This window comes from Theropithecus gelada, chromosome 16 (genome assembly GCF_003255815.1).
Source record: "Theropithecus gelada isolate Dixy chromosome 16, Tgel_1.0, whole genome shotgun sequence".
NCBI lineage: Eukaryota > Metazoa > Chordata > Mammalia > Primates > Cercopithecidae > Theropithecus > Theropithecus gelada.
Window position 1 is genome coordinate 71,820,988 of NC_037684.1, and position 11,752 is coordinate 71,832,739.

General features: G+C 47.2%; 1 protein-coding gene across 1 annotated transcript in view; it reads right to left on the reverse strand.

Annotated features, from left to right (window-relative positions):
• Positions 1–666: 666 nt before the first annotated feature.
• LOC112609312 (Golgi apparatus membrane protein TVP23 homolog B) overlaps positions 667–11,752 on the reverse strand; it is a 59,341-nt gene continuing 48,255 nt past the window's right edge. Inside the window, exon 6 of the mRNA XM_025361869.1 lies at positions 667–1,194. Within this exon, the coding sequence (XP_025217654.1) occupies positions 865–1,194 (330 nt within the window). The 3' untranslated portion in view covers positions 667–864. The remainder of the gene's footprint in view (positions 1,195–11,752) is intronic.

The window sequence follows — 11,752 nt, forward strand, 5'->3', positions numbered from 1 at the left end:
ACACTAAGTAGTAAAACTGGTCAACCTATAAAACTACTTGTCATTACGAAGGCCCAGAAAAAGATAAAAGATGAAATTAAATGGGGGAGAGGGACACAAGAGGGTGATTAAAAAAAAACACAGATAATATCTGGAACTGGATCTGTTAAGCCTTACCCATTAGTCCCCGCCCTCGGAAGTAGGAGCCTGTCATTCTGTAAAGGGACACAGCCACACGCAGAGGGGAGGGTAGAGGCCTCCACCCCTTCCCTCTTCGTCCCCGCCTAGGAGGGACCGTGGTGCCAGTAAAAGAGGGACTGGCTGGCCCGGAGCCTTGGGGATCCCCTCCTTTGTCTGGAACCCTCTGGCTCACCGCATCCTTCCTTGGGGCCGCACGGCCCTGCCCCGCAGACCAGGCGTGCTGGGGGCTGCTCGGCCAATGCAGGAAAGCGAACGCTTGCGGGGACCGCGCTGCTGCCTCTCCTCCGCCCGTTTCCCCTTAGTTTTTCAAGTTTCTTGTTCTCTCTCGCTCCTCTCTCTCTCGCTCCTCTCTCTCTCCCTGTCCCTCCTCTCTCTTCCCTCTCTCCTCTCTCTCTCCTTTCCTTTCTCTCTCTCTCTCCTCTCTCTCCTCTCTCCCCTCTCTCCTCTCTCTCTCTCCTCTCTTCCCTCTCTTCTCTCTCTCTCTCCTCTCTCTCTCCCTGTCTTCTCTCTCTCTTCCCTCTCTCCTCTCTCTCTCCCTGTCTCTCCTCTCTCTTCCCTCTCTCCTCTCTCTCCTCTCTCTCTCTCCTCTCTCTCCTCTCTCTCCCTCCCCCCACCAAGAGGAGCTTCAGATTTGTGGGTTGTTTTTAATACATTCCAGATGCCAGAAGAAATTTTGGCCCGGGCTCACCAGTTCCTCTGCAATTGGGACTCCCCCCACCTCCCCGCCGGGCCCAAAAGCCGCAGGGAGAGAACTAGGCGGGCGGGCGCCATCTGTTGGCAGCTGCCTGGAGCCGCACGAAGAGGTGGAGGACTAAGGCGGGGCGCAGGTTTCCTGTAAAGAGCCGGATCCGTGATCCTCGTGAAACAATTAATGTCTGCCTGATGAAACGTCCTCCAGGGATGGCCGGAGCAGCGGCTCACGCCTGTTATCCCAGCGCTTTGGAAGGCGGAAGCGGGAGGATCTCTTGAGCTCAAGAGTTTCAGACCAGCCTGGGCAATGTGGCGAGATCCCTTCTCTACAAAAACTAAAATAAAAATAAATTAGCCAGGTGTAGTGGCACGCCTGTAGTCCCAGCTACCTGAGAGGCCAAGATGGGAGGATCGCTTCAGCCCAGGAGGTTGAAGCTGCGGTGAGCTGTGACCACGCCAGTGCACTCCAGCCTGGGCGACAGAGCAAGATCATGTTTCAAAGAAAGTCCTTGAGGCAAAAGGTGATATGCTTTAGAACTCCTCAGTCCTAGACATGAACGGTGAAGGGGGACTGAAGATTGTTGGAGCATGGTGGAGAACCCTCCTGGTCTCGTGTTGCTGCCTCGTTATGTTCTATTTCAACTTTCAAAAAAATGTACTGGCATTAGAATGTCGAAAAATTGGTGACATTAGAATGTGAAATTCTTTGAAGGATGGAGATTTTTGCATTCAGTTTCATGTTCACCAAAATAAGCTAGCAGAATATTCTGTGCAAGTTAATTTATAAGTATATGGTTTGGTGAAATCTAATATGGAGGAGAGGGAAATGTAAAGTAAATGAAGCAAGTGGAAATAAATAGTTGTTATGGTTAGGAAAAGGCCATCATAATGCTTTTCATGGCTAGCATGCAGGCCACCGAAGTTCTATCCCAGACAGAAGGAAGCTCTTGTAGGATGGTGAGTTATGGTAGAGTTCTAGGAGGAGTGGGTGTCAGCCTGTTGGAAGGGGGAAGGGAAGGGCTGGGAAGGGTGGAGGAAGTGAATGAAGTTCCAAAGCCAGGAAGCTAGGCACAACCCGGTGAGTAGTACCAAAACCTAAGGATGGTTTCTCAGGGACGCTCAGAAAAAAGAGCCCAGTCTCCTGAGAGCGAGCGTGCAGCCCTGTCTCCACATTTTCCCCTGAACATGGTCCTGTCCACCAAATCAGGCCTGAGGATCCCAAAACACCTCCAGGCCCTGGGCCCTCACCCACTAGACAGCCCAGGAACCAGGGGTCTAGGCCTGAATCATGGGAAGCTCTGGTACTGGGCTTGATGTTCCTGCATTTTCAACAGGAACAAGACTTTGTGATGGGTGAGTTTTCACTCCCTTTCTCCCTCCCTCTTCCTCTTAGAGCCACCTTTGTCTTTGCCAATTTGTTCCCGGGGTTTGGTGACACAGAGACAGTGGCCAGAAAAGAGAGGCAGAATTGGAGTCCTGGTCATGGGGGTTTTGCTTCTGGACAAAGCTAAGATTCACTTGGATATGAACATAAAAACAAGGAGTTGCTGGAAGAGAAGAGCTGCACTTCAGATGGGTTTATTAAGAGCTGAGAGCACGGAAGATGAGGCGGCTTTGGAAATCAGCTGCAGTAGCGTAGAGGATACTGAGAATCATTTCAATAAAGACAATCTTAAGAGACAGGGTCTTGTGCTGTGGCCCAGGCTGAAGTGCAATGGGGCAATCACAGCTCACTGAAGCCACAACCTCTTGGGCTCAAGTTGGGACTACAGGCACGCACCACCATGCCCACCTCATTTTTTAAATTTTTTTGTAGAGACAAGGTCTCACTATTTTGCCCAGCTTGGTCTCAAAACTCCTAGCCTCAAATGATCCTCTCTCCTCAGCCTCCCAAAGTGCTGGGATTACAGATGTGAGCCACTGTGCCCCACGGAGGATGAGGTTTATAAGGTGATTTCTGGTGCATCAAGAAGGTATTTTCCTCCCCTCCCTCTGACCTTTGGGGGCTTCTTGAGGGACCAAAAATTGGAAGGTACTTTCCATTGATCTTCTGGAAGAAGGAGAGGGTCCAATAAAGTCGCTGTTTATTTGAGTCAGCATCACGCATAGCCCAGGCCACACGGACCCCCAGTTATATTCTGATTACACATTCAATGCATGTGTGTTCTCAGCACTGAAGAGGTAGTGGTACTGAAGGCAGCCCATGGAGCTATAGTCCTAGATGTTTTATTCCTTTAATATTTAAAGCCAACCTATCCAGCAAAACAGAGGAGGCGAAAACAACAACAACAAAACCCTGCATGTCAGTTTTTAGCAAAAATCTGGACTAGATATCTTTCCGAGATTCGTGGAAATCTTTGATCCAAGGTGCTGTTGTTGAGCCTGTGGGTGGGCTGGGAGTTTGCTGGTGGACCTACAAGGCTGTGGAGCGCATGTCAGTTCTCCCACCAGTCTCAGGCAGTGACGCCTAGTGGTTTAGAGCACAGCTTCTAGATCGAGACATTCCTGGGTTCAAATCCCAGCACTGTTGCTTCCTTCTTGTATAACTCAAGAAAGTCTTGGCTTTTGCACCTTCTTGTATAACTCAAGAAAGCCGCCACCGCTGGGAGCCCCATACTGTCAGCCGTGGTCAACCCCACCATGTTCTTCAGCATCACCGTCGACAGCGAGCCCTTGGGCTGCACCTCCTTTGAGCTGTTTGCAGACAAGTTTCCAAAGACAGCAGAAAACTTTCATGCTCTGAGCACTGGAGAGAAAGGATTTGGTTTTAAGGGTTCCTGCTTTCATAGAATTATTACAGAGTTTATGTGTCAGGGCGGTGACTTCACACGTCCTAATGGCACTGGTGCCAAGTCCATCTACGGGGAGAAATTTGATGACGACGACTTCATCCTAAAGCATACAGGTCCTGGCATCCTGTCCGTGGCAAATGCGGAACCCAATACAAACGGTTCCGAGTTTTTCATCTGCACTGCCAAGACAGAGTGGTTGAATGGGAAGTGGGTGGTCTCTGGCAAGGTGAAAGAAGGCATGAATATTGTGGAGGCTATGGGGCGCTTTGGGTCCAGGAATGGCAAGACCAGCAAGAAGAGTTGTCAGAGACCAGTTGTCCAGCTGACTGTGGACAACTCTAGTAAGTTTCACTTGTGTTTTATCTTAATCACCAGACCATTCCTTCTGTAGCTCAGGGGAGCACCCTTCACCCCATTTGCTCGCACTATCCTGTCATCTTTATGTTCTCACTGCAGTTCCCTTTGGGTTCCATGTTTCCTTGTTCCCTTCCATGCCTAGCTGGATTGCAGAGTTAAGTTTATTATTATGAAATAAAAATTAAATAACAACAACAAAAAAGAAAGCCTTTATCTTCTTATGCCTCCCTCTTCTTAGCTGTACAGTGGGGATAAAAGTAGTACCACTTCTTTCGAGTTCATGTAAGGAGTAAATGAATGAGTAGGTGAAAGTGTTAGTGCAGTGACTGCCTTATTGTAATGTTTATTAAGTGCTAGTTACTAGACAGGCAAAGAGAACCATCTCTTGTCATAGGCAGGCTCAGGACCTTTGTAAACACTTGTGGTCTGACCATTCAGTCAGATCAACCCAGAGGCCAAGCTGCACACGTGTCCCATGGACTAACGGCATCCCTAGGAGGTTCTCTTCTGCTGGATTGAAGGCATCTCTCAGTTGATGAGGACTGGCTCCAATGACCTCCACCCACCCTGGGGTACTCTGATTCTCCTGCCCACTTCCCTGTAACAGCCATCCCACTTGCCCCTCATTGCAGACGAGAAAGGAAGGAAAAACAGAGCTGGGCTGCTGTGGTCTTTGTCGTGTCCTCAAAGCCCTCTGGAAGGAATAGAGAGAGATCAAAGGCTGAGGCTCTCCACCCAGACCCCATGTAATTGCCCGGCCAAAATGGGCCAAGGTAGGCAGCATCCCGCTCAGGTCCTGCAGGTACTCACACACCCTGCCCCCACCTGGCCAGGAGCGCCCCTCCTGTTTCTCAGGGAACTAGGGAGTCCCAACTTCCAGTCGTTCTTCCGTTGGGACTCACATGCCCTCGCTCCCCTCCCTGTGGCTTCGCTGGTGCTTCTCACCATACCCAAAGCTCCACCACCTTACTGAGTCATGCATTTACATTGTGCGGTGCTGCTCTGGGGCCAGGAAAATGACCCACTAATAGAGCTTACAAACAAGCACTGGCCAAGATATGGTTGTAATGTTTAAAAACACTGCTGGGTATTTCTGGATCTACTTCTTGGTCTTGTCTCTTATCGCTATTTCCTTCCCTGTGTTCCTCGTGCCTCTAACATGAAGGATGACTTCACTGCAGCACCAGCCTCTCCAGTGTCTAGACAGCACCCTGGTAAACTGGGGGCACTTGCCAGGTGGAGAGACCCCGATGGGTCCCTGCACTGGGGACAGAAAATGTTCTGACTTCAATTGTTATTTATCTCATTTTTTAACTTCTATTTTGGGGTATGTTTTCGATTTACATAATGGCACAGTAATAGCTGTTTACATTAATAAATAAATACGCAGTTACTGAGGATGCATGAGCAAATATGGAAGGGCACAATTTTAAAGATTTGGCGGCCAGTGTCCTGGCCCACAGCACCCGTCTGTCATTCTCTGATCTGGCTTCAGGGAGGTTTCTTTGCTATATCAGCTCCCAGAGTTGTTCTCCAACCAGAGTAATAGGCACAACCTCTAACAGAGGGAAGCACCCGGCACCAACCAACCAATCAGAGGGACCTGGAGGCTCCGGGCTCAGCCCACATAAACCCCTTAGTTGCTGGACCAAGGGGGAGATGGCAGGGGGACAGCCCAGGTGACAGGATGCACTTGGGAGGCCTGGAGCAGCTGCTGGTTACAACTAGTCAGGAAATAGAAAGTTGACAGCCAGGAGTGCTGAATATCAGCGCTGACCACACCTTCTTTCCAAGTGATGACTCCTACCACCTGCACCTTTGCGAGTTTCTTGGTCTTTGCTTATACAGATTCCTGAGAGTAAAATGCCTTTCCACCCTTCCTCTGCCTATTAAAATTCCACTCATCTGGCTGGGCACAGTTCACACCTGTAGTCCCAGCATTTTGGGAGGCCAAGATGAGAGGATCGCTTAAGCCCAGGAGATGGAGGCTGCAGTGAGCCATGATTGTGCCACTGCACTCCAGTCTGAGCGACAGAGCAAGGGAGAAAAAACAGAAAAATCCACTCCTCCTTCAAGCTCTAGCTCAGATCCTCCCCTATCAGGGAGAACCCGCTGATGCTCCAGGTTAGAAGGAAGTGCTCCTTCCCTGGCTTACACGGAATGCCCTCACTTAGCTCTTACTGTGCTCTTGCCTCACCCTGAAGGCAGTCTGTAAGTTCCTTGAAGGGAGAAACTATTCTATTTCAGCAAACCTAAGATGCCATGGTTGTAAAATGCATCGTTGTTTTATGTACCTCTAAGAAAGAAAAGAACCCGGGAGGCGGAGCTTGCAGTGAGCTGAGATCATGCCATTGCACTCCAGCCTGGGTGAAAGAATGAGACTCTGTCTCAAAGAAAAAAAAATAACAATAAAAATACAAAAATTAACTGGACGTGGTGGCGGGCGCCTGTAATCCCAGCTACTTGGAAGGCAGAGGCAGGAGAATCGTTTGAACCTGGGAGGCAGAGGTTGTAGTGAGCTGAGATCGCGCCATTGCACTCCAGCCTGGGTGACAGGGCAAGACTCCATCTCAAAAAAAAAAAGAAAGATAATGGAAGAGGCAGCCACCCACAGGTCATGTGATCTTGGACAAGCCCCTTCCTGCATTTCATAGCTAAGGAAACAGGATCATAAATGTTAATCACAGGTACCCACAGTAGAGAGGTTTTATGAAAATAAAATACAAGACCAAATTCAAAGAGCTTTAAAAACCACAGAGCCAGACAAATGTGAGAGGTTATTATGAGCAAACAATGACATTACAGAAGTGAAAGTGCTCAGTGCCATCAAGAACAAGGGCTCTATTTCACTCCCATGTGTCACCATAATAAAGACAGAGGCCCTGATTTCAAAGGCATCAATTTTGCCCCATTGGAAGCCTTCGGAAAATGTTAAAATTGTAATTCATTAATAGAGCAGCATCCTAAAAGTTCCTGCCATTTCCAGGAATCCAAACAACTGGTTTTAGGTCCTAAAGAATTGGAATCATTAAGAAATTTAAAGTACTAATAGAGTTTCTGGTAGTCCTACAAGTTTAGGTTTCTGCATGGTTGAGAAACTGAAAGACAGATGATTTTTTTATTGGTTCCATTTTCCCAGTTCTTTTTGTTCTAATCCAAGAATTGTTCCAGTCCATATGCTTCCTTCAATCAAAATGTCCCCAAGTTTATGGAATGGGCTTCCCTTGTCCCCACTTAATGGCTCAAGAATACCACTGTTATATTCTTTTTTTCCTTTCAATTTTGTTTTGTGATTCTGGAAAAATACTGGATACTTTCGATATCTAATATGATATGATCTCACGATAGTTTCATATATTTTCAATATCTAATATGCAAAATTAAGTAATCTGATATTTTTAATGTTTACTAGCAGACAAATTAATTACAGAAGTGCCAGGAAGACTCAAGGAATTGGAAATTAGGGTTTAATTAGTGGTTACTTAGAACAGCTGTTCTCAAAAATCACCTGGACAACTTGCTGAAACACAGGCTGCTGGGTGTCATCTCCCCAGTTGCTGAGTCGGTAGATCCAGGTGGGACAGCATGATTTGCACTTTTAATAACTTTTAATAACTCCCAGGGAATGGTGAAGGCTGCTTGTCCTGGGACCACCCTTGAGAACCACTTATTTACATGGTTATTGGAAGGGCCAAGAAAGACAAACCACAGAAGCCTCCTCTTCTGTCTTTCTTGGGATGTGGGTTGCTCTGATGTTGAAGTGGGTGGGGTTAGGAAGTGACTGGGAGAGACACTGTAAACCAGGATGACAGGTTTCGTTTTTAAAATCTTTGCCACAATTTCCTGCTTTAATCCAGGCTTTATCTCATGAGCAAGAAATCATGAAATCTAAAGTCCTTCTGGCAAGACCAGGCTCTGACTCTCTCTATATCACCCTGGGATCCCAAAAGGACCTTCCATAAGAAGAAACAAAGGGGGCCTGGCGCGGTGGCTCAGGCCTGTTACCCCGGCACTTTGGGAGGCCGAGATGGGCGGATCACGAGGTCAGGAGACCGAGACCATCCTGGCTGACACGGTGAAACCCCGTCTCTACTAAAAATACAAAAAAATTATCCAGGCGAGTTGGCAGGCGCCTGTAGTCCCAGTTACTTGGGAGGCTGAGGCAGGAGAATGGCGTGAACCCGGGAGGCGGAGCTTGTAGTGAGCCGAGATCACCCCACTGCGCTCCAGCCTGGGCAACAGAGCGAGACTCCGTCTCAAAAAAAAAAAAAAGAAGAAGAAGAAGAAACAAAGGGGACAAGGCTACAGGGGGGAAGTCACCAGTACCGGTAACTATGACAACACCCAAACAATCCCTGCAACGTTCAAAGGTTCGTAAGAAAGGAGAGTCTGTTGTCCCATCTGGTGGCATCCAGTCCCCAAGTGGAAAGCAATCTCTGTTGCTACAATCCCCAAACTACTAGAAGCCATGCTCTCTGCTTTGCATATTGCTGGCTGCACGAACATCATATATATACATATTATACATATATGTACATACATATATATACATATGTATATATATGTAAATTTTAAATACCCCATAGAAGATCATTGATATATCTTTATTACAGATATATAGTTCAGATCAGGAAATATTAAGTTACCAACTCCTAAAGCAGCCATTTTATTTCAAGCAAGCCAATCCTACTACCATGACCAAACTTAATTGGGCCAAAGAAAGATGCCTGATTAAGGACTATGTCAAATCAAAAGGGAGATGACCCACCCACCCCCATGGAGTCCCCCCCTGCTTGGGAAGGCTGAGGACATGGCAGAGATGGGCTATGTAGGACGTTAGGCAAATCCCCTCTCCTCCCTGGGCTTTAATTTCTTCTTCTAGAAAGCTAGATTTCATTCTCTCAGAAGCACTTTTGGTTCCGATGGCCATAAACACAGTAACTTTCTGTTCTTTTGCATGCCACTCCTGGGCCCCTTCTCTTTGTACTATGCAAGGAACTTGCCCCATCATCAGATTTGAGTGGGGGAGTTTGGGGGCTCCAGAAGGCCAGGAACAGTCCTTACGAAGCCAAGGCAGACTTCAGAATATACGGTCAGACTCAAATGGCAAGGAGCTTAGACAATGTCACATTGTAGAGTTTAAAAACATGCATTTTTAAGAGCCTGGGCTTACTGAGTCAGCGATCTGGAACATTCTCAAGAGACTAAAAATACCCTGAAAGTGGACTGAATTTTAAACTAGGCTTTAAAAAACTTTCTATGTGAAAACAATTGAGTATTTCTTCTTTAAAACAGTTATCCATTTTCTTTACTTCGATTTTCACAACTGGAATTGGTAAGTACAGAGGAAGCTCCAGCCTGAGATGGGGAATTGAACGTCGTGGTTCAAGGGCTGTCCAGTCCTAGCGTCGATAGCAAGGGACGAAGATTTATAACTTTAAATCTCTCAAGCAATTTACATTTTCAAAGCGAAGAGGTAAAATGCTTTCTCTTTTCTTTCTGACAGTTTCAGGATTCTCTTTCATAGCATCAAATAGCAGGACAAAGGGTTCTTTTCAACCAGGAGGTTAGTATCTGCCAAATGCTTAGCTCTTAGCATTGCCTGGCTTTCCCCAGCAAGACATGAGCAGCAGATCTGTAAACGGTCTGAAACATCCAGTAAAATGGATATCTGAGTCCCTAACTATCACCACCCCACTGGCTCCATGCAACCTTTCCCTAATTCACACTAAAGTAATACAGAAACATAAAAAAGGCAGTGAAGGAAAGCTACTGTCTGAATCTCAGCATAGAGCAGAAGCAGCTGGATATAGAAAGTGCTTTCCATGATTTTCTCAAGCGTGCTCTGAATGCAGGGGCGGACAGTGAGGGAGGCCCAGAGACCCAGGGCCTGTCACTAACCAGAAAACCACAGCATTGAGAAGCATCCTCCGCATGTTCCAAGAGAACGTTCTTATCACCGTTTGTGGGGTGCAGCCATTTACTCCGGGCTACTTGCTTAGGAGAGGATGCTGGACTCTCAAGGTGAATATGGCCCATCAATCCGGCAGCAAACACCCTTTTTAAAGCTAAGAATCTTTTTTCAGATTGGAGCAGCCTTTTCAACTGTCCTGCCTCAGCTGGGACATAACGAAATACCATAGCCTGGGTGGCTTAAACAAGTCAAACAACAATTAAGTAGGGTCACTTCAAAAGAATAGGAAATGTTTATAAACAGACACTCAATCTTTAAAAATAAATATTAGGATTTCTGTTGTAACATTAAACACGTTACCTCTTTTCAACTTAGTACAGCATGTTAAAATGTTTGTAAGACCTATATAGCTGTCTGATTTCTTTACATGGTTAAAGAAGTGCGTGCACGCTCTGGCATTTATTTATGACTTTTAAGAATGACAAAACGGCTAAACTGTATGTGATAGAAAACAAACAGCATGAAAGAAAGGAATAAATGGAAATAAGGAGCACAATATTCCAAAGGTCAGGGAATTAGGCAAACTGACATCAGTGTGGCAGAGTATAATGTAGGCAATTTATGGCAAAACTGGCAACATGGAGAGAGTTCTACAATGTAAACGACTGGGGTCAAAGATTAAACACATAAAATAATACAAAATCTTGCCATGTCAAAAAGGGTTCACTACTCAGCACTTGAGACCTCTCCTGTTACAAGGGCTACTTACAGGAAATACACATGAAACAAAAAGCCACAGAGGACAACACAAGTGCGAAACTGAGCAATGGGATCCAACCTGAGCCCCTTCTCTGGTGGATGAGACAACGGGGACTTACACTTGGCTGCGGCGGACACCAGGAGCGTGCCACCCAGGTCCCCGCGGATCCCTTTTACAGGTTAGGGGCATCTTTCCCCAGCTTCAGTGTGCTTTAGGTTTCCAACAACCCAGAAGTGCAACTCCTTTTTCAAAGATTGTCTTTGGGATTGTATTAGAAACACAGCTGCCAGAATACATAAGCCAGAAGTGGCTAGAAGTGCCCATACCCACAGTGGGCGTGGCCCTGAGTCGATGACTGACAGATGTGAGAGCAAGAAAGCCCTGCTCCCTGAGTCCCAGGGACAAAGGAAAAATGTGCAAAGGTATAACGTACACTCCAGAGTCCCCCCTGTGCAATCCAGAACTTAGCCTGGAACTCCCTGGAACTTAACCTAAAATTAGACCCCCTCCTACCTGATGCTCCTCCGACTCAACTCTATTCCCCTGGAACCAGAAATGAATCATTTGTGTAGGAATCCTCATGTAAGCATCTGGTCCTGAGGACCTGACCTGAGACAAGCATCCATGTGAACCAGGCACCGGGCCAGACACTGTTGGGGAATTAACCCCTCAGAGGGGAACCCTGCCTCCACTCAGGAAACATACACGCCCAGTTGGGAGCCTGAGACGTGAGCAATGAAAATTGAACTACGGCCGGGCGCGGTGGCTCAAGCCTGTAATCCCAGCACTTTGGGAGGCCGAGGCGGGTGGATCACGAGGTCAGGAGATCGAGACCATCCTGGCTAACATGGTGAAACCCCGTCTCTACTAAAAATACAAAAAACTAGCCGGGCGTGGTGGCGGGCGCCTGTAGTCCCAGCTACTCGGAGGCTGAGGCAGGAGAATGGTGTGAACCTGGGAGGCGGAGCTTGCAGTGAGCCGAGATCGCGCCACTGCACTCCAGCCTGGGTGACACAGCACGAGACTCCGTCTCAAAAAAAAAAAAAAAAAAAAAAAAAA